General features: G+C 46.0%; 2 protein-coding genes across 2 annotated transcripts in view; one reads left to right on the top strand and one right to left on the bottom strand.

Annotated features, from left to right (window-relative positions):
- Positions 1–1,527: 1,527 nt before the first annotated feature.
- naa40 (N-alpha-acetyltransferase 40, NatD catalytic subunit) lies at positions 1,528–17,106 on the bottom strand. Its single transcript, XM_031791756.1, has 8 exons — positions 16,741–17,106; positions 13,930–14,025; positions 11,250–11,302; positions 10,345–10,440; positions 9,039–9,197; positions 6,538–6,621; positions 4,525–4,602; positions 1,528–4,387 (listed from the first exon to the last, which is right to left on the bottom strand). The coding sequence occupies exons 1-8, from the start codon at positions 16,744–16,746 to the stop codon at positions 4,228–4,230; spliced, it is 732 nt and encodes a 243-aa protein (XP_031647616.1). The 5' UTR covers positions 16,747–17,106; the 3' UTR covers positions 1,528–4,227.
- Positions 17,107–22,845: 5,739 nt separating this feature from the next.
- rcor2 (REST corepressor 2) overlaps positions 22,846–23,098 on the top strand; it is a 31,066-nt gene continuing 30,813 nt past the window's right edge. The window contains 1 exon segment of the mRNA XM_031791755.1: positions 22,846–22,953. The gene's annotated coding sequence lies outside the window, so the exon portion shown is untranslated.

The raw sequence follows: 23,098 nt of genomic DNA, 5'->3' as shown, positions 1-23,098 counted from the left end.
CTGGAAGGTTCTCCCATCTCCATAGAGGAACTCTGGAGCTCTGTCAGAGTGACCATCAGGTTGTTGGTCACCTCCTTGACCAAGGCTCTTCACCCCCCATTGCTCAGTTTGGCCGGGCGGCCAGCTCTAGGAAGAGTCTTGGTGGTTTCGAAATTCTTCCATTTAAGAATGATGAAGGCCATGTTTTGGGGGACGTTCAATGCAGCAGAAATCTTTTGGTACCCTTCCCCAGATCTGTGCCTCAACACGATCCTGTCTCGGAGCTCTACGAACAATTCCTTCAACCTCATGGCTTGGTTTTTGCTCTGACAACTGTGGGACTTTATACCTTATATATTTCCAAATCATATCCAATCAATTGAATTTACCACAGCTGGACTCCAATCAAGTTGTAGAAACATCTCAAGGATTATCTTTTTTTTGGTGATAGTTACAGTCTTGTCCCATCGCTGCAACTCTCCTACGGACTCAGGAGAGGCGAAGGTCGAGAGCTATATGCGTCCTCCAAAACACGACCCTGCTTAACCTGGAAGCCAGCTGCACCAATGTGTTGGAGGAAACACCTTTCAACCGAAATCAGCTTACAGGCACCCGGCCCTCCACAAGGAGTTGCTAGAGCGTGATTTGCTAGAGCGTAACCCGGACGAAGCTGGGCCAATTGCGAGCCGCCTCATGGGTCTCCAGGTCACGGTCGGCTCTGACACAGCCTGGGATCGAACGTGGGGCTGTAGTGACGCCGCTGCGCCACTCAGGGGGCCCAATCTCAACATTGATCAATGGAAACAGGATGCACCTGAGTTCAATTTCGATTCTCATAGCAAAGGGTCTGAATACTTATGTAAATAAGGTACTTAAATGTTTTAAATGTGCAAACATTTCTAATAACCTGTTTTCGCTTTGTGATTATGGTGTATTACGTATAGATTGAGGAAAAACATTAATTACATTTTAGCATAAGGCTGTAAGGTAATAAAATGTGGAAAAAGTCTAGGAGTCTGAATACTTTCCGAATGCACCGTATAAAGCCGTTTAAAAAAAAAAAACTCCCCCGTACCTAACATTATCACTACACACACGAGTCTCCACCCCGGTCTCAGGGGTGGAAAACTCTGGAAAGTCCTTTGGCCTTTGGTGAGTAAATCAGCTTCAAGTTTTTGCATGTTACTTGTGGAACAATTTTCACAATCTTAAATTTGATGTTCGGGTTCCTCTACGGAAATTCAGAAAGCTGATTGAGGACCAGATTTTTTTTGAACGAGTGTTTATATTTCTGCTTGCATTTTATATTTCGTGTATATTTTCTGTTAATTCAGGGCTCATCTGTGAATTAAAAAAAAAAAAAATAACCTGGTCTCACTGACTGATTAAAAAAACAGAAAATACTACACTACTTTAGACCACGGCCCACAATGATCTGGCCTAAAGTAGTTCACTATTTAAGGAATAGGGTGGCATTTGGGGATTTACGCACCGGTAACTATGGTAACTACATCAAACTAAATATATAATAAACCAGGACAACTGGAACAGTAGTCAAACAAGTTTCCTTTATTTGTAACATACAAATAAAACACTGACAAGGTTGAAATGACCGTTTCTTCCCTCTCCTTTCATCGTTGTCAGTTAATAATGAAATCAGTCACAGGACAGGTACACTCATTGTCCAACATTGAGTTTAAATGTCATTTTTTAAAACCTAAACAATTGTTTTACCTGTAAAAAGCAAATAGAAACCAATCCAATGAATCTGTAACAGATTATATACAGACAGAAAGAGACAATGATCGATATAAACAAATAAGAGAGTTGATCATGAGGGAAAATATTCAACCAGGTCATAAAAGTCCGATTTATTTATTTTTTCTTAATTATGAAGAAACGTTTTATTCCCTAAACTAAATGGGTTTTCAATTTAAACAAAAGCGGTCCCCGCACCACCTGACCAAAGCCACCAATCCAGGTAGCGGATACAGATCTGGGATCAGAACCCTAACCACCCTGCTTCCACATCCCAACAGAGTTGGTGCTAAAACAAGTTGCCTCTGACCTATAAATATAGGATTTCTAGAAGAAGCCTATGACCATTTTAGGACTTCCATTTATATGCCCTAACTAACCACTGATCTCAGGTGAGGAACGTTGTCACTCCCCCTGAGCCGGTTTCCAAGACCCAGATAAAGCCTAGTCCTGGATTTAAAAGCATTACTTTTTTTAGTCCAGGACTAAGTAAAAATTTGAGGTTGGGAAATCTGATACTAGATCTGTGGTTAGGGGTGTCTTCTTTCCCCCCCCAAACTATTTGACCGTAACATAGTTGCTAAGAAACACGAAGAAGAGATGGTTGTTAGTGTCAGTTGGGATTTGAACCTGAGACAGACATGGTCTGTAGAATATTATCCGGTTGGAAAGTAGAAAACAAAACGAGTGATTGTACTTACCTGACAGTTTATCTTTATACACAAGAAAAAAATGTCAACGTTTTTTTTGTTTGTTCCTTTGTTGTTTTAGTAAAGCATTAAACTTCGAGCCCTGGATGAGATGCCAGAGTTGAGTTTCTTCCCGGTCACTGGGGAGACATCCCAAATATAACCCTATTCCTTAGTGCACTACATTTAACCAGAGACCTATGGGCATTAGCATGCCATGTGGGATACAGACACACAGCACAGAGGTGGGTTTCTAGTATCTATATGTGAAACCCCTCAATCTGGCAACCCAGATCTGCCAGCCACTATACCCTGAAGGTTTCAGATGGCAACAATTACTACCCTACGGCCCTGTTCAAAAGTAGTGCACTATATTATATATATGGTACTGCGTGTGTGTATATATATATATATATAGTACCAGTCAAAAGTTGATACCTAAGTCAGTCCAGGGTTTCATTATTTATTAAAAAAATAAAATTCTACATTGTTGAATAATAGTGAAGAAAGCAAAACTATGAAATAACACACGGTAACCAAAAAATATATTTTATATTTGAGATTCTTCAAAGTAGCCATCCTTTTCCTTGATGACAGCTTTGCATATGCTTGGCATTCTCTCAACCAGATCATGAGGAAGTCACCTGGAATGCATTTCAATTAACAGGTGTGCCTTGTTAAAAGTTAATTTGTGGAATTTATTTCCTTCTTAATGTGTTTGAACCAATCAGTTGTGTTGTGACCAGGTAGGGGTGGTATACAGAAGATAGCCCTATTTGGTAAAAGACCAAGATAAGCAAAGACAAACGACAGTCCATCATTACTTTAAGACATGAAGGTCAGTCAATACGGAACATGTCTAGAACTCTGAAAGTTTCTTCAAGTGCAGTCGCAAAAACCATCAAGCACTATGATGAAACTGGCTCTCATGAGGACCGCCACAGGAAAGGAAGACCCAGAGTTACCTCTGCTGCAGAGGATAAGTTCATTAGTTACCAGCCTGATTCACGCAGCCCAAATAAATGCTTCAGAGTTCAAGTAACAGACCCATCTCAACATCAACTGTCCAGAGGAGACTGCGTGAATCAGGTTACTACATGAATCCATATGTGTTACTTCATAGTAGTGATGTCTTCACTATTATTCTTCAACATATAACTTTTTTATTTTTTTAATTAAGAAAAACCCTCAAATGATTAGGCGTCCTAACTTTTGACCGGTAATGTGTATCTCTCACGTCGCTCTACAAAAATGTAGGAACAACGGGTGTTCCTGCCATCAGACAGCATTTAAAAATACTGTAGAAGATCAACTGAAACGGATCAGAGGCTCTGGGGAAGAGAGAGAGAGAGACTATCTACAGAACACCTGATCAAACTAAGAGAAATACATTTGTGGGGCTCTGTCCCAACAATCCATCCTAATTTACCATTCAGAATGCATGGCTAACACATCGCACATTAGGATTATTGGGATGGAGCCTTGGGACAGTTCAGAAAGCGAAGAAGAGGTGGCTGCCTAGACAGAGCACAAGCAGATTCCTAACTTATCAAAGACTGAAATAGTATGGAGAGAGAAAGAGAGGGATATGGATGAGAGAGAAAGAGAGGGATATGGATGAGAGAGAAAGAGAGGGATATGGATGAGAGAGAAAGAGAGGGATATAGAGGGGGCCAGGGATTTGGGGCTTTTGGAGGTTGGGTACAGTAATGACTCATGAGCAGAGAAGCGGACCAGGGGCAGCTTCTATAGTGTGGGACCAGGAAGTGGGCAGGATGTGGTGAAATAGGAACAGGCTCCCTCAGTGGCAGCAGCCTCCACAGTGCCCTCCTCCACCGTGGCTGTGCCCCTGGGCCTCGGCTTGGGCCTCGGCATGTTTGGTCCGCCGCGACAGGATCTCATAGGTGCAGTCGTCGCCACAACAACCAGACATACTGGGGGAGGTGTCGTCGATATCGAACCTGGTGAAGGATAAAAGGGTGGTAGAAAGAAGAAGGGAAGAGTGGATTGAGTACAGCACCAACAGTGATCTCTAAAAGAACAAAATCATGTTTGTACACGCTGAGAAGCAGCTGTTGATGTTGCTATAGAAACCCACTGTAAAGCTTCTCTGAAGAACTGGTACGCCCCGTGGTTGTGTTTGAATACTGTTAACATCACCTTCTTCATCTGTGTGCTAGAGGCAGAGAGAGTGAGCGAGCGAGGCAGAGAGAGAGAGCGAGCGAAGCAGAGAGAGAGCGAGAGGCACAGAGAGAGAGCGAGAGGCAGAGAGAGAGAGCGAGAGGCGCAGAGAGAGAGCGAGAGGCGCAGAGAGAGAGAGAGAGAGGCGCAGAGAGAGAGAGGCGCAGAGAGAGGGAGAGAGAGAGAGAGAGAGAGGCGCAGAGAGAGAGAGAGAGGCGCAGAGAGAGAGAGAGAGGCGCAGAGAGAGAGAGAGAGGCGCAGAGAGAGAGAGAGAGGCGCAGAGAGAGAGAGAGAGGCGCAGAGAGAGAGAGAGGCAGAGAGAGAGAGGCAGAGAGAGAGTGAGAGAGGCAGAGAGAGAGAGAGAGAGAGCGAGAGAGGCAGAGATAATGAGAGAGAGAGAGCGAGAGAGGCAGAGAGTTGGTGATGGGTTACAGTATATGGATGAGGAACTACACTGAACTAAAATAAATGCAACATGGAAAAATTTGTTTTTACTGAGTTAACTTATTTCTTTAAAATTAACTAGGCCATAATCTATGGATTTCACATGACTGGGCATGGGTGTAGCAATGGGTGGGCCCTGGAGGGCATAGGCCCACCCACTTGGGAGCCAGGCCCACCCAATAAGAATGAGTTTTTCCACCACAGAAAGGCTGTCATAAATACTACTCAGCACACCCCCTCCGACGATCCCACAGGAGAAGAAGCAGGATGTGGAGGTCCTGGGCTAACGTGTTTACATGTGGTCTGCGGTTGTGAGACCGGTTGGACCTACTGCGAAATTCTCTAAAAAACGTTGGACGCGGTTTATGGTAGAGGAATGAACATTTAATCCTCTGGCAACAGCTCTGGTGGACATTCCTGCAGTCAGCATGCCAATTGCACACTCCCTCAACTTGAGACATATGTGTCATTGTGTTGTGTGACTAAACTGTACATTTTAAAGTGGCCTTTTATGGTCCCCAATAATTTAGTAGCCTTTGTCCCAGCACAAGGTGCACCTGTGTAATGATGATGCCGTTTTAATCAGCTTCTTGATATGCCACACCTGATAGGCGGATGGATTATCTTGACAAAGGAGGAACACTCACTAACAGGGATGGAAAAATCTGAGGGAAATCAGTTGTTTGTGCATCTGGAATATATCTGGGATCTTTTAATATTTCAGCTCATGAAACATGGGACCAACACTTTACATGTTTTAGATTTTTTGTTCAGTTTAGTTTGAAACTTAAAGCAAATCTGTCCATCTCTCCATATCCATAGTTTGGAACTCTTTCCTATTGGTGTGTTAACTTATTTGCCACCTGGTGATGTCACAAGGCAGGCCAAATGATAGTGTATATACACACGGAGCAAAAATATAAACACAACATGTGAAATCCATAGATTTATTTAACTAGGCAAGTCAATAAAAAACTAAATTCTTATTTACAATGTTGGGTTGAGGAACGGTGGGTTAACTGCCTTGTTCAGGGGCAGAACGACAGATTTTTACCTCGTCAGCTCGGAGATTCGATCGTGCAACCTTTCGGTTACAAGTCCAACGCTGTAATCACTAGGCTACACCCCCCCCCCCAAAAGAAATCCATATTCCCCCCGCCCATTGGGGCGGCAGGGTAGCCTAGTGGTTAGAGCGTTGGACTAGTGACCGGAAGGTTGCAAGTTCAAACCCCCGAGCTGACAAGGTACAAATCTGTCGTTCTGCCTCTGAACAGGCAGTTAACCCACTGTTCCTAGGCCGTCATTGAAAATAAGAATTTGTTCTTAACTGACTTGCCTGGTTAAATAAAGGTAAAATAAAATAAAATAGGGCCTAATGAATGTATTTCCATTGACTGATTTCCTTCCATGAACTCAGGGAAAAAAAATGTTGTAAATTTTTGCACGTTGCGATTAATAGTTTTGTTATGTACTCTATAACACGTACCTGTTGGCGATGAGCTGTAGTATCTGGATGAGAAACTTGCCCAGTCCTTTCCTCCGCACCCTACTCTCCAGCTGGACCTCATAACTACAAAAAAACACAACACACATCAACAACCACAGTAACACTGGCCGAGGTTCAACCCCGGGTTAAGTCGTATCAAAGAAAAAAGAAAAAAATTAGGGGGATGTTACCAACAAGTAATTACCAGTTGGAGGGGGATTTTTCCCCCTCACGTGTGCTCACATTTACAAGATGTAATGAAGCATAAAGGCTCTTTCGACAGACTAGTATCCTGCTCAGGGGGTTTACTTGAACAACAAGCTGCCTCACACACTGCAGAACAGGAGATCACCATAGGGCAGGAGCCCTATGTTTTTAAATTTTTATAAACAAAAAAGTAAACTGTACTATACAATAAAATATCAATACTACTAGCTATAGCAAAGATGCTAATAACTAACCCAAGATAGACCAGAGCCAGTTGTTTCCAATGAGAGCAAATGTATCCTAGTGGGCAGAGCCAAGCACGAGCTAGTGAGATCCTATTGGCATATTCTAGCATATATTTGCATATTTCCGCTAGGGAAGACCTACTCTGAAGTGTGCATTAACTCAATTCAGTCTTGCACTCAAAGAATATATATATATATATATTTTACTCTAGCAAAGGATAAAGTCAACAAAAGTTTATCCACTGTTCATAACAGATTACAGTTCTGGAAACCAAAAACTGCATTGAGAGCAAATGTTTTATCGATGGGAAAATGTGCAGAATGTTGGCTCAAAATCCATCTCGCTCCATCTTCTCCCACTGCCAGCCACTGGGCTTCCTCTCATCACCACAGTGCCTTGCGAAAGTATTCACACCCTTGCCATTTTTCATATTTTGTTGCTTTACAACCTGGAATTAAAAAAAAATTTTTGGGGGGGTTGTATCATTTGAGTTACACAACATGCCTACCACTATGAAAATGCAAAATATTTGTGAAACAAACAAGAAATAAGACAAAACTTGAGTGTACATAACTATTTAACCCCCACAAAGTCAATACTTTGTAGAGCCACCTTTTGCAGCAATTACAACTGCTAGTCTCTTGGGGTATGTCTCTATAAGCTTGGCACATCTAACCACTGGGATTTTTTCCCATTCTTCAAGGCAAAACTGCTCCAGCTCCTTCAAGTTCGATGGGTTCCTGCTGGTGTACAGCAATATTTAAGTCATACCACAGATTCTCAATTGGATTCAGGTCTGGGCTTTGACTAGGCCATTCCAAGCCATTTAAATGTCTCCCCTTAAACCACTCGAGTGTTGCTTTAGCAGTATGCTTAGGGTCATTGTCCTGCTGGAAGGTGAACCTCCGTCCCAGTCTCAAATCCCCGGAAAACAAACAGGTTTCCCTCAAGAATTTCCCAGTATTTAGCACTATCCGTCATTCCTTCAATTCTGACCTGTTTCCTAGTCCCTGCCGATGAAAAACATCCCCATAGCATGATGCTGCCACCACCATGCTTCACTGTGGGGATAGTGTTCTCGGGGTGATGAGAGGTGTTGGGTTTGTGCCAGACATGGCGATTTCCTTGATGTCCAAAAAAGCTCAATTGTAGTCTCCTCTGACCAGAGCACCTTCTTCCATATGTTTAGGGAGTCTCCTACATGCCCTTTGGCCAACACCAAACATTTGCTTATTCTTTTCTTTAATTAAGCAATGGCTTTTTTTCTGGCCAATCTTCCGTAAAGCCCAGCTCTGTGGAGTGCATGGCTTAAAGTGGTCCTATGGACAGATACTCCAATCTCCGTTGTGGAGCTTTGCAGCTCCATCAGGGTTATCTGTGGTCTCTTTGTTGACTCTCTGATTAATGCCCTCCTTGCCTGGTCCGTGAGTTTTGGTGGGCGGCCCTCTCTTGGCAGGTTTGTTGTCGTGCCATATCCTTTCCATGTTTTAATAATGGATTTAAATGGTGCTCCGTTTCTGATATTTTTATTTATTTATAACCCAAACCTGATCTGTACTTCTCCACAACTTTGTCCCTGACCTGTTTGGAGAGCTCCTTGGTCTTCATGGTGCCGCTTGCTTGGTGGTACTGCAGACGCTGGTGCCTTTCAGAACAGGTGTATACATACACTGAGCTCATGTGACACTTAGATTGCACACAGGTGAACTTTAATTAATTATGTGACTTTAATTATGTGAACATTTTATTTTTTAGAAACAAGTAATTTTTTTCATTTCATGTCACCAATTTGGACTATTGTGTATGTCCATTACATGAAATCCAAATAAAAATCTGATTTAAAATTACAGGTTGGAATGCAACAAAATAGGAAAAACACCAAGGTCAGTGGATACCTTTGCAAGGCTGTATTTGGTAGTGAGTGGAAACGTCGACCGGACGGTTCACATATACACATCCAGCAAAATATCTGGGTCATTGTTCTCTCTGTGGCTATAGTAACAGTCAGTGCCACTTCCTGTAAAATGAGACCATGACAACCCCCTTACCAGTATAGCACCTCCTCCCCGCACTCGACATCGAATCGGAAGTGAGAGAAGGCCACGGGGGAGGAGTCTGTGTCTCGAGCCAGCAGATACCACGCCCTCTCGTCTTTCATCTCATCCCTCTTTTCTCTCTCCTTCCATCCCCACTCGCTTTGCTCATACCTGCAGCATAGAGGTCAGATGTCAAGCACTGGCCTACGTGATTGGATGGAATGTGTGTAGTTTGTTGTGATTGGGTAAAGACTGTTAGCAGGAGTTAAATCGGGCTGGGTACCGCCTGGTCCGAGACCCCGGTAGCTTTGGTTATTTGAATTTCCAGAGCCAACAACATAAGTAATCAACAGTACAAAAATCAGACAAGCCCATAGCAGAATAATTGACCAATTCAGTTGTTCAGCCTGTCGCACTTCACGCGACAAAATAATATTCCTCTCCGGGAGCATTCGAATTACAATACCACACACGGAGAGAAATATTCATTCCAGTCATTGTACAACAGTCAATGCCATGGCAAGAAACTCCTTCGAAATCAATTTTGAAAAAGAGGATCACTGAGCTTCCTAGTGTTACTAGACTAAACTTATTTATCAAATCCAAGACATTTTAGAAGCAGCGTTTTTGATTTAATGCCATGAGTTTAGTTAGCAACATATTGAAGACAATGGCGCTCAACAATGGCGCTGAATGCATAGTGAAGACCGGGTTAAATAGAACAGGGTCTGGTATAATTGATGGGCCTACATTATACTCACAGTGCAGGATCCTTGGCTGGCTGAGTGCCAGTGGAATGTTTTTTTTTTTGGGGGGGGGGGGGGGTCCAAGTCTTCAATATGTTGCTAACTAAACTTCAGGCTAGCTTGTTGATAGAGTTGATCTAGCTAATGATTAGCACAGTGGGGTACATGCCGACGGTCAACCCTCAGCATTTATTTCTAGCCACATCAGGTGATAACACTCAATGGAACACCGATAATATGGACAGTGTGCTATTGGCCTCATGTCTGGAAAGGGGGAGGGGGGGGGGACGTATTTTAGTTGTCGTCATTTTATTTTGGAGTACAATTGTCCTGTTCTAAAGTCATCAGAGAACGGACCACCTCGCGGTCGTTCTACTCCAAAAACATTGTAAAGCCTCTCCGAAAACCTGTAGTGAGCACGCCCTTCACCATCACCCCAATTCCATCACTCCTCCCTCCGAAAACCTGTAGTGAGCACGCCCTTCACCATCACCCCAATTCCATCACTCCTCCCTCCGAAAACCTGTAGTGAGCACGCCCTTCACCATCACCCCAATTCCATCCCTCCTTACAGTGTTTGCATGTTGGTCCGGGTCAGCTCGTAGGCCCACTCCACAGACATGGGGTTGAGAGTGGACACTCTCTTACACTCGATCTGGAGATTCAATCTGGAAGATCAAAAGAGCAGTTAGCTGAGCGATCTCTGTTTATCAGCCAGAGTCATTGGCCACTTTATCAGCCAGAGTCATTGGCCACTTTATCAGCCAGAGTCATTGGCCACTTTATCAGCCAGAGTCATTGGCCACTTTATCAGCCAGAGTCATTGGCCACTTATCAGCCAGAGTCATTGGCCACTTATCAGCCAGAGTCATTGGCCACTTATCAGCCAGAGTCATTGGCCACTTATCAGCCAGAGTCATTGGCCACTTATCAGCCAGAGTCATTGGCCACTTATCAGCCAGAGTCATTGGCCACTTATCAGCCAGAGTCATTGGCCACTTCTCAGCCAGAGTCATTGGCCACTTCTCAGCCAGAGTCATTGGCCACTTCTCAGCCAGAGTCATTGGCCACTTCTCAGCCAGTCATTGGCCACTTCTCAGCCAGAGTCATTGGCCACTTCTCAGCCAGAGTCATTGGCCACTTCTCAGCCAGAGTCATTGGCCACTTCTCAGCCAGAGTCATTGGCCACTTCTCAGCCAGAGTCATTGGCCACTTCTCAGCCAGAGTCATTGGCCACTTATCAGCCAGAGTCATTGGCCACTTATCAGCCAGAGTCATTGGCCACTTATCAGCCAGAGTCATTGGCCACTTATCAGCCAGAGTCATTGGCCACTTATCAGCCAGAGTCATTGGCCACTTATCAGCCAGAGTCATTGGCCACTTATCAGCCAGAGTCATTGGCCACTTATCAGCCAGAGTCATTGGCCACTTATCAGCCAGACAACACCCATGGTAATAGAGGTGGACAATCTCTTACCCGTTTCTGTCATACTTTTTGAAGACTGGGAAAGCAGCCAAAGGGTCGTCCAGCTGTGGGAGGAGAGAGACCGACAGAGACACAGAGAGAGAGACAGAGAGACACAGAGACAGAGAGAGACAGAGACAGACAGAGACAGAGAGAGACAGACAGAGAGACACACAGAGACAGAGACAGACAGACAGAGAGAGAGAGAGAGTGAGAGAGATAGACGTATGAGCTACAGTCAGATGCAGTCACACAATCAGGAAAAACTGGAGCTCTTTTTCAATTAATATCTTTCCTTGATTCCTCAGACCTGTCCAAACCTCCCTTTCAAAATGCTTAAAAGAAGATTGGGGGTGGGGGGGGTAAACGGTCGAGGGAGGGAAGAAGGTCCGGGGGAAGGGAGTGACCAATAGGGTTGAGGAGGTAGAAAAATGCTCATCATCCAACAACAGGCCATGCTTTCCACCTGGCTACCCCTACCCCGGTCAACAGCCCTGCACTCCCCACAGAAACTTGACCAAGCCTCCCCCATTTCTCTTTCACCCAAATCCAATTAACTGATGTTCTGAAAGAGCTGCAAAATCTGGACCCCTACAAATCAGCTGGGCTAGACAATCTGGACCCTCTCTTTCTAGAATTATCTGCCGAAATTGTTGCAACCCCTATTACTAGCCTGTTCAACTTCTCTTTCGTATCGTCTGAGATCCCCAAAGATTGGAAAGCTGCCGCAGTCATCCCCCTCTTCAAAGGGGGAGACACCCTAGACCCAAACTGCTACAGACCTATATCTATCCTGCCCTGCCTTTAAGGTCTTTGAAAGCCAAGTTAACAAACAGATCACTGACCATTTCAAATCCCACCGTACCTTCTCCACTATGTAATCTGGTTTCAGAGCTGGTCATGGGTGCACCTCAGCCACGCTCAAGGTCCTAAACGATATCATAACCACCATCGATAAGAGACATTACTGTGCAGCTGTATTCGTCGACCTGGCCAAGGCTTTCGACTGTCAATCACCACATTCTTATCGGCAGACTCAACAGCCTTGGTTTCTCAAATGACTGCCTTGCCTGATTCACCAACTACTTCTCCGATAGAGTTCAATGTGTCAAATCGGAGGGCCTGTTGTCCGGACCTCTGGCAGTCTCTATGGGGGTACTACAGGGTTCAATTCTCAGGCCGACTCTTTTCTCTGTATATATCAATGATGTCGCTCTTGCTGCTGGTGATTCTCTGATCCACCTCTACGCAGACGACACCATTCTGTATACTTCTGGCCCTTTTTTGGGCACCATATTAACAAACCTCCAGACGAGCTTCAATACCATACAACACTCCTTCCGTGGCCTCCAACTGCTCTTAAACGTTAGTAAAACTAAATGCATGTTTTTCAACCGATCACTGCCCGCACCAGCCCGCCCGACTAGCATCACTACTCTGGACGATTCTGAATAGGTGGACAAGCACAAATACCTAGATGTCTGGTTAGAATGTAAACTCTCCTTCCAGACTGACATTAAGTATCTCCAATCCAAAATTAAATCTAGAATCTGCTTCCTATTTCGCAACAAAGCCTCCTTCACTCATGCTGTCAAACATACCTTTCGTAAAACTAACTATCCTACCGATCCTGGACTTCGGTGATGTCATTTACAAAATAGCCTCCAACACTCTACTCAACAAATTGGGTGTAGTCTATCACAGTGCCATCCATTTTGTCACCAAAGCTCCATATACTACCCACCACTGCGACCTGTATGCTCTCGTTGGCTGGCCCCCGCTTCATATTCGTCACTAAACCCACTGGCTCCAGGTCATCTATAAGTCTTTGCTAGGTAAAGCCCTGCCTTATCTCAGCTCACTAGTCACCATAGCAGCACCCACCCGTAGCACACGCTCCAGCAGGTATATCTCACTGGTCACCATAGCAGCACCCACCCGTAGCACGCGCTCCAGCAGGTACATTCCAAAGCCAATTCCTCCTTTCCTTCCAGTTCTCTGCTGCCAATGACGGGAACGAATTGCAAAAATCACTGAAGGTGGAGACTTACATCTCCCTCACTAGCTTTAAGCATCAGCTGTCAGAGCAGTTCACAGATCACTGCACCTGTACATAGCCCATCTGTAAATAGCCCATCCAACTCCCTCATCCCCATACTGTTATTTATTTATTTTTTGCTCCTTTTGCACCCCAGTATCTCTACGTGCACATCATCTTCTGCACATCTATCACTCCAGTATTTAATTGCTAAATTGTAATTATTTCACCACTATGGCCTATTCATTGCTTTACCTCCCTTATCTTACATCATTTGTACATCCTGTATATAGATGTTTTTTCCCCACTGTGTTATTGACTGTACGTTTGTCTATTCCAAGTGTAACTCTGTTGTTGTTGTTTGTGTCAAACTGCTTTGCTTTATCTTGGCCAGGTCACAGTTGTAAATGAGAACTTGTTCTCAACTGGCCTACCTGGTTAAATAAAGGTGAAAAAAAAAAAAAGTTAATCATTGAAAGACAAATTGAAAGTCAGTCAACTTATTGGTCCCCTACCCTCTGTCCTGTCACCTTATTGGTCCCCTACCCTCTGTCCCCTCACCTTATTGGTCCCCTACCCTCTGTCCCCTCACCTTATTGGTCCCCTACCCCCTGTCCTGTCACCTTATTGGTCCCCTACCCTCTGTCCCCTCACCTTATTGGCTGCGTCCACCTTGGCACACACTGCATCCATGGCTGCCCTCTCCGCCAGGCGAGCCTGCTTCTTCTCCTTCGCTTTGTTTGATTTCCTCTGGAGAGGGATGGATGGAGGGGGTAGAGAGAGAGAGGGATGGAGGGGGTAGAGAGAGAGAGGGATGGAGAGGGTAGAGAGAGAGAGGGATGGAGGGGGTAGAGAGAGAGAGGGATGGAGGGGGGGGGGGAGAGGGATGGAGAGGGGAGAGAGGGATGGAGAGGGGTGAGAGAGAGAGGGATGGAGAGGGGGGAGAGAGAGGGGATGGAGAGGGGAGAGAGAGAGAGGGATGGAGAGGGGAGAGAGAGAGAGGGATGGAGAGGGGAGAGAGAGAGAGGGATGGAGAGGGGAGAGAGAGAGAGGGATGGAGAGGGGAGAGAGAGAGAGGGATGGAGAGAGAGGAGGAGAGCGGGAGAGAGAGAGGGATGGAGAGGGGAGAGAGAGAGAGGGATGGAGAGGGGAGAGAGAGAGAGGGATGGAGAGGGGAGAGAGAGAGAGGGATGGAGAGGGAGAGAGAGAGAGGGATGGAGAGGGGAGAGAGAGAGGAGAGGGGAGAGAGAGAGAGGATGGAGAGGGGAGAGAGAGAGGGGGATGGAGAGGGGAGAGAGAGAGGGGATGGAGAGGGGAGAGAGAGAGGGATGGAGAGGGGAGAGAGAGAGAGGGATGGAGAGGGGAGAGAGAGAGAGGGATGGAGAGGGGAGAGAGAGAGAGGGATGGAGAGGGGAGGGATGGAGAGGGGAGAGAGAGAGAGAGAGGGATGGAGAGGGGAGAGAGAGAGGGATGGATGGAGAGGGGAGAGAGAGAGGGATGGATGGAGAGGGGAGAGAGAGAGGATGGAGAGAGAGAGGGATGGATGGAGAGGGGAGAGAGAGAGGGATGGATGGAGAGGGGAGAGAGAGAGGGATGGATGGAGAGGGGAGAGAGAGAGGGATGGATGGAGAGGGGAGAGAGAGAGGGATGAGAGAGAGGGATGGATGGAGAGGGGAGAGAGAGAGGGATGGATGGAGAGGGGAGAGAGAGAGGGATGGATGGAGAGAGGGGAGAGAGAGGGGATGGATGGAGAGGGGAGAGAGAGAGGGATGGATGGAGAGGGGAGAGAGAAGAGGGATGGATGGAGAGGGAGAGAGAGAGGGATGGATGGAGAGGGGAGAGAGAGAGAGAGGGATGGATGGAGAGGGAGAGAGAGAGGATGGATGAGAGGGGGAGAGAGAGATGGGATGGATGGAGAGGGGAGAGAGAGAGGGATGGATGGAGAGGGGAGAGAGAGAGGGATGGATGAGAGGGAGAGAGAGAGAGGGATGGATGGAGAGGGGAGGGAGAGAGAGGGATGGATGGAGAGGGGAGAGAGAGAGGGGATGGAGAGGGGAGAGAGACGGATGGAGGGGGGAGAGAGTAGAGACGGATGGAGGGGGGAGATGAGAGGGGGGATGGAGGGGGGAGAGAGAGGGGGATGGAGGGGGGAGGAGAGAGAGGGGATGGGGGGGAGAGAGAGAGGGGGATGGAGGGGGGAGAGAGAGAGGGGGGTGGAGGGGGAGAGAGAGAGAGGGATGGAGGGGGGAGAGAGAGAGAGGGATGGAGGGGGGAGGAGAGAGAGAGAGGGATGGAGGGGGGAGAGGAGAGAGAGGAGAGGGATGGAGGGGGGAGAGAGAGAGGGATGGAGGGGGGAGAGAGAGAGGGATGGAGGGGGGGAGAGAGAGAGGGATGGAGAGGAGGATGGAGGGGAGGATGGAGAGAGGGATGGAGGGGAGGATGGAGAGAGGGATGGAGGGGAGGATGGAGGGGGGAGAGATAGAGAGATGGAGGAATTGGGGGGTGCATATCAGTTGGTCAATCTTCAAGCAGAAGGCATATGTGTTTGAAACATGACGAGTGAAGTCAGGGACTTGTACACCTGTGTACAACAACACCAATAGTGTTTCAAAGACAAAACAGGAACGCCGAATGCATGGTTTTATATGACAGGCGCACTCAGAGACTACAGTGCAATGCCTTATACCTTACATACCCCTAAAGAAGTAGACAATGAAGGACTGGTATGATAACAACAGTAACAAACACATGTATGGTCAGCATGTGGTAATGAGCGGATCTCCAGCTACAACATTCACTCGTTTACAGGAAGCAAATCGGGAACACGTGCCTCGTTATTAGCTTCGGAGGTGCGTTTCAGGAACTTAGTTTAATACCTTACTGGCAAACTAGCTAGCTAGTTATGCTATTGCTTCCCACACCAGCTAAAATACATGCATTTGGGTTTTAAAAACAAATCAATCGAGCTAGTCATTATCAAAATATATTCTGAACAGGTGAGACAACTTCAGAGGTTAGTTAGCAGGGTGTAGGTTCAACTTAACTATGGTAGTTATGATGAGAAACCTTTCTAAAAAAATGGATTCCTAGCTAATTGAAGAGGCTAGCAAGCTAGGCTAGCGGTGGCACCAGAAATGAACACACACGGGACAACGTTGCACCAATGGGCCCCCCTCCCCCCCATACAACAACAACAACAAAAAATCAAAATAAAACCGGTGCAATCGATAGTGGTTAAAACTAGCCACTGCAATCACAAAGCGGGGTTATTTTTGAGTTAGCTAGCGGACTGTGTAACTAGCTAGCTTTTGTATAGCCACTTGGGACTTTGTCCGCCGCCCCTTCAATTCCCTCCGTCCCTCTCTACGTCGCTCACCGGGGATCATCATTTATCGGACACAGTCTTTGTTTGATGCAAAAGCGTTCACATGTCTTTCTCACAAAACACAGACGGTCAAAACTCACCCCCATATCGCTGTTGTTGTTTTTTTTAAACGACCGCTGTGTCTTGCTGTTGCTAGCTAGCTAACTTAGTCGCTCAGTGAATGTGGTTTCTTGGGGGGGGGGGGGAGAAGAAAAAAAGGGGGCAAGATTATGTAAAAATGCTATAGCGATTTAGCAAACTACCTAGCGCCACTGGCTACAAAAGAATATGCTCACGATTGATTACACTAAAGTTGACTAAATGACCAAAAAAAACCAAAATAGTTTTTTTTTTCTCCGCCAGATTGGCGCCAAGAGAAAGGGGGTGAATTACGTGTCTTGGCCCTAGTCCCTCTTCCTCTCCTCCCTCCCTCACTCACTCTTCCTCTTCCTCCTCCGACCAACAGTAACGCTTTGGGGAAATGACGACACCGCGTCTTTAGGCATTTAGGATGTACACATGATTGTCAATTATTATTGTCTCTAAAATCTATAACTTGATTATCTTTGATCTTTTCCATTTGATTCATTAGGATTTGCTGCCTTGCTATGCTGTTGTCTTTAGGTCTCTCTTTGTGTAGTGTTGTGATGAGTGTTTTGTCCTATGTTTATATTGTACTTAAAAAAATTAAAAAAATCTCAGGCCCCGTACCCGCAGGAGGCCTTTTGCCTTTTGGTAGGCCATCATTGTAAATAAGAATTAGTTCTTAACTGATTTGCCTAGTTAAAAAAATAATTAAATACATTTAAAAAAATGAAAATGATAGATAATACACGTTGTATATTATTATTATTATAAAAAAATAAAAAAATTGTTGTAGAAATATTAATCATGATTATAGTAATTATTTAAGAGGGGCTGAGGTAGGCAATATTTTTGGAGACACTTACACTTACACTTCACTTACACTTCACTTTCACGATGTCACCTACAGCAATGTGTAAGAGGATATCGAAATATTTTTATTTTATTTACCTAGGCAAGTCAGTTAAGAACAAATTCTTATTTTCAATGACGGCCTAGGAACAGTGGGTTAACTGCCTGTTCAGGGGCAAAACGACAGATTTGTACCTTGTCAGCTCGTGGGTTTGAACTTGCAACTTTCCGGTTACTAGTCCAACGCTCTAACCACTAGGCTATATGTTCCCTCCATCAAGTGCAACACCATTCCTTATTGAGAATATTTTGTTTAGGTAGTATATTATAAGCCATGATTCCCCAAAGTAGCCACCCTTTGCCTTGATGACAGCTTTGCACATTCTTTGCATTATCTCAACCAGCTTCACCTGGAATGCTTTTACAACTGTTTTGAAGGAGTTCCCACATATGCTGAGCACTTCCAACCACTTCATGCTTCATGGTTGGAACCACACATGCAGAGATCATCCTACAGAGTTCACCTACTATGTGTTTCACAAAGACACAGCGATTGGAACCAGAAATCTCAAATTTGGACTCATCAGACCAAAGGACAGATTTCCAAGCAAGTATATTCATCTTATTGGTGTCCTTTAGTCGTGGTTTCTTTGCAGCAATTCAACCATGAAGGCCTGATTCACGCAGTCTCCTCTGGACAGTTGATGTTGAGATGCGTCTGTTACTTGAACTCTGAAGCATTTATTTTGGCTGCAATCTGAGGCTGGTAACTCTAATGAACTTACCCTCTGCAGCAGAGGCAACTCTGGGTCTTCCTTTCATGTGGCGGTCCTCATGAGAGCATGTATCATCATAGCGCTTGATGGTTTTTGCGACTGTACCTGAAGAAACTTTCAAAGTGGTTGACATTTTCCGGATAGAAGAAAGGGAGAGCGTTTACAGGCTCAAAATGGCCAGAAACAAATAACTTTCTTCTGAAACTCGTCAGTCTATACTTGATCTGAGAAATGAAGGCTATTCCAAGCGAGAAATTGCCAAGAAACGTAAGATCTCGTACATCTGAAGAATAACTTTTCATCTTTGATCTTGAGGTTGTGGTCTTCATGGAATCTACATTGCCACGTTTGGCCACAGGATGGCGGTATGGGACAAGATGCTACTCGGAAAAGTTCCACAAAATGACCATTATAGAATGGATAATTACATCTAACTGAAATAGCGCCTTGCCATAGTCCATCGTGCATTTTATCGTTATATTCGTTTTTTTATTTGTACACTTAAATACTGACTACAGAACATGAAACTGCTGCTGTTGAATAGCTGGTTATGTTAATTTGCAAATCATTTGACAATGATGTGTGCGCCATTTCTTGGGTAGACCATTCTTTTCCGAGCCCTTTATGGAAGGCATCCCATCCATATGTTGAGTTTCATACAGGCCTATATGCTGTCTATTTCCCAAACACACACACACACACACGCAACCACGCACTCACTCACTCACGCACACAGATGGCCCCCTCAGTAAGCCCCGCCCACAACCCTTTGTCTTGGTGTAATCTGTCTCGCGACGGGGAGATGGCTTTTGGGAAGAGGGGCGCGACGGGGGAGGGGGGGGGGGGGGGGTCATGAAGTTCGAACTCGCAGCCCGCAACGGTTTCCGTTATGGCCTAAACTACTACTGTTTGGGTGTGGAGGAGTAACTAAAGGCCTGTACAGAAACAGCGACTTAGCCTCTATCACACAGGAGATCTGTAAGGACTGGATAGGTGTAAGCAATATGGAGGTGAATGTTCCTCCTAGCTTGTTGAAGTTACTACCATATTGCTTAAACCTATCCAATCCTTTCAGATCTTCATGAAGTTCCCAAGGACTAGGGGTTGTTATGCTACTAGACTTCTGGTCGTGCTCTCTCTCCCTTATTCTTTCTCTCTCTCTCTCTCTCTCTCTCTCTCTCTCTCTCTCTCTCTCTCTCTCTCTCTCTCTCTCTCTCTCTCTCTCTCTCTCCCTCCCTTATTCTCTCTCTCTCTCTCTCCCTCATTATTTATCTCTCTCTCCCCTATTCTCTCTCACTCATTCTTTCTCTCTCCCTCTGCCTCATTATTTCTCTCTCTCTACTGTCTTCCTTGCATTCCTTCCATTACATCTACATTTTCTCCATCTAATGTGAACAACATTGGTTTGCTTTTGTCTTAAAAAATATGAATGAATCATTTGTCATAGGCTGAATACTAAGACCATGAATATGTAGCCAGTGCTGGTATCTGCAACCAGATAATGCCTTCCTCTCTCTCTCTCTCTCTCTCTCTCTCTCTCTCTCTCTCTCTCTCTCTCTCACACACACAGACACACACACACACACACACAGACAGTGTCATGTCAGTTTTATTTGTCCTAATTTCACCAGCTGATAGACCTGTGTATACGAGAGTTCTCTGGTGTGTGTGTTCAGACAGAGCGAGCTGGTTAGGAGGAAAATTATATATCTGCTACAGCAGGCCTCACAGGATGAACACAGACAGACAGACAGAGACAGACAGACAGACAGACAGGGCTAACAAACAGAGAGAGAGCTCTAGAGAGAGGGCGGGAGGGAAGGGAGAGGAAAATAGAAGAAAGGGAGGGTGGGGGGAAAGCGTGAGAGGGAGGGGGAAGAGAGAGAGGGAGTGCAGAGGAGAGAGAGGGAGGGGGAAGAGAGAGGGAGTGCAGAGGAGAAGGAGGGGAGGAGAGAGAGGCAGTGTGGGGGACAGGAGGGGAAGAGAGGAGAAATGGAGGGGGTGCAGAGTAGAGGGAGGAGAGACGAGGAGAGGAAGAGCAAGAGAGAGAGGAAGGGGAATGAGTAGATCACTGTAGAGGAGGTTATGGAGGGGGAGGAGGTGGGGGAGGTGATTGAGGGGGAGGGGAGGAGGAGAGGAGGGGGGGGGTGATTGGGGGGAGGAGAGGAGGAGGGGGAGGTCGAAGGACTGTAGAGAGGAAGACAGAGTGAACGGAGAGAGAGAGTGAGAGAGGAAGTCGTAGCCTACACATACAGTCGGTGAGTGTTGGAAAATGAAACGAGGGGGGAGAGAGAGAGAGAGAGAGAGACAGAAGGAAAGAGAGAGAGACAGAAGGAAAGAGAGAGAGAGAGAGAGAACAGGTGAGAGTGAGAGAGAGAGAACAGGTGAGAGAGAGAGAACAGGGGGGAGAGAGAGAGAGAACAGGGGAGAACTAGAGAGAACAGGGGGGAGAGAGAGAGAACAGGGGAGAGAGAGAGAGAGAACAGGGGAGAGCTAGAGAGAACAGGGGAGAGCTAGAGAGAAGAGGGGGGAGAGAGAGAGAGAACAGGGGGGGAGAGAGAGAGAGAGAACAGGGGAGAGCTAGAGAGAACAGGGAGGAGAGAGAGAGAACAGGGGGGGTAGAGAGAGAGAACAGGGGAGAGCTAGAGAGAACAGGGGGGAGAGAGAGAGAGAACAGAGGGGAGAGAGAGAGAGAGAGAGAGAGAGAGAGAGAGAGAGAGAGAGAGAGAGAGAACAGGGGAGAGCTAGAGAGAACAGGGAGGAGAGAGAGAGAACAGGGGAGAGCTAGAGAGAGAGAGAGAACAGGGGAGAGCTAGAGAGAGAGAGAGAACAGGGGAGAGCTAGAGAGAGAGAGAGAACAGGGGAGAGCTAGAGAGAACAGGGGAGAGCTACAGAAAACAGGGGAGAGCTAGAGAGAACAGGGAGGAGAGAGAGAGAGATCAGGGGAGAGCTAGAGAGAACAGGGGAGAGCTAGAGAGAACAGGGGAGAGAGAGAGAACAGGGGAGTGAGAGAGAACAGGGGAGAGCTAGAGAGAACAGGGGAGAGAGAGAGAGAACAGGGGGGGTAGAGAAATCTAAGGAGAGGAGATAGAGAAGGAGGGAAAGAGGAAAGCTTGACGGGGGAGGAGAAAGACAGAACAGATACAGTGGGTGAGTTTTGGAGCGAGGGAGAGAAAGAGGAGGGCGGACAGGACATAGAGAGGAGAAGAGCACAGGGAAGGAGGGGGAGGGGACAGAAGAACACATGCATAGTGGGTGAGTGGAGGAAGGAGAGAGGGAAGGAGAGAGGGAAGGAGAGGAAAGAGGAGCGTTAAAAATGGATAGAGGGGAGGAGGTAGAGAGGAAGGGATGAGATAACGGGAAGGAGGAGAGATGGAAAGAAGGAAGGATAGGAATGAGAAAGAACAAGACAGAGAAGGAATGAGAGAATGGAGAGAGAAAAAATGACAAAACAGATAGAGTGAGAACATAGAGGCTGGAGCAGAGAAGAGAGGGGGAGGGAGAAAGAGGAGAGACAGAGGATGTGCCACAAGTGTTGCTGTATGACAGAGCATGGCCTGCATGTTTGCTTGTGAGACAGACATGCAGACAGAATAGCAATGGATTAAGACATGTCCATCAGTGTGTGTGGGTGTGTGTCAAATTTGAAATCCATCGTTTTCCACATTGTGTACACACACACACACACGGCCCCCCTTTTCCTATCCATGCATACATCGTTCAGAGCAGCAAGTCTGCCCGAGCGCAGCACAGAGATGCACAGCTGACGAATCACTCCGCGCAAGTAGTTCCCAATTTATGTGATTGTACGATAGCAGGTAGACTTGATTTTTGTTGTTGTAAACATTTCAATTTCAGACATCTACTATTCCAGTATACAATGTAGGGTTGGATTAAAACCAGCACTGTATTTATGGGCCAACATTTTTAAGAAAATGATGATCTGTCTCTACATCAACGATTGATTGAGACGTAAATGCATCTAAATTGGACCAAATAACACATTCGAGGCAACAGCAAGCATGTGTATTTGCCCCACGACAAGCCATCTTTTGTATGTCTGTCCAACTTGCACAGGGGACTACTTTTCTGCTATTGAAGTTAGTTAGGGAGAGGCGAGGAGCAATCCAACGGTTGCGGATGTACACCTCTCCCCTCCGAGGCCTGGTTAGGTTCTCCCGGCACACTCTCCGCTTCTCTACGTGCAAGCTGTTTTATTGAATACGCGAAGACCCACTTTGGCATCAAATGAATGAAAATTAAGCCGTTTTGAAGGTGAAGTTTATTTTAATTTAAATTTTCCTAGTTAAGCGGCCTATTAGCTGCGGAGAAAGCCGTAGCTAAGTTTTGAATGAGAGAAAAACGCCCGAGGACCACAAAATAAGCAGGTGAGCTACTGAATTGAACTGCTATCCCGACTTGTACAACGAATCCAAAACGTCCACAACGCCAACTAGTAGCGACCAACAACTGGAATAGTACTAGCTACCCCCCCCCCCCACCCCTACCCCCCCACCGACGTTAGCCTGGCGATAACAAAAGGATTGAAAGTTGAAAGATATATTATCAACGGAGGGCAGAGGAAAGGAGGAGAGAACGGAGGTGGGACAAGATTTCATTATTTATTAAATGTTTTTTTTTTTTTTTACCGGTTCTATGGGAACACACGTTGTATTCTTGTCACTACTAATTTGGATGTGGTTTTGAGCGAGAGTCGAGGAAGAGTGAGAATATGAGAGATTGTGAC

The sequence above is a fragment of the Oncorhynchus kisutch genome, linkage group LG16 (assembly GCF_002021735.2).
Source record: "Oncorhynchus kisutch isolate 150728-3 linkage group LG16, Okis_V2, whole genome shotgun sequence".
Taxonomy (NCBI): domain Eukaryota; kingdom Metazoa; phylum Chordata; class Actinopteri; order Salmoniformes; family Salmonidae; genus Oncorhynchus; species Oncorhynchus kisutch.
This window is presented reverse-complemented; position numbering and strand designations above follow the sequence as displayed.

Bases quoted from the DNA above. Each gene is read 5' to 3' on its own strand.
- naa40 (XM_031791756.1), bottom strand. The intron at 6,622-9,038 runs GTAAGGGGGTTG...GTTTTTTTGTAG, and splicing joins GGGGAGGAGGTGCTATACTG to TTATGAGGTCCAGCTGGAGA. The intron at 4,603-6,537 runs GTACGTGTTATA...CTCTGCCTCTAG, and splicing joins CTACAGCTCATCGCCAACAG to CACACAGATGAAGAAGGTGA.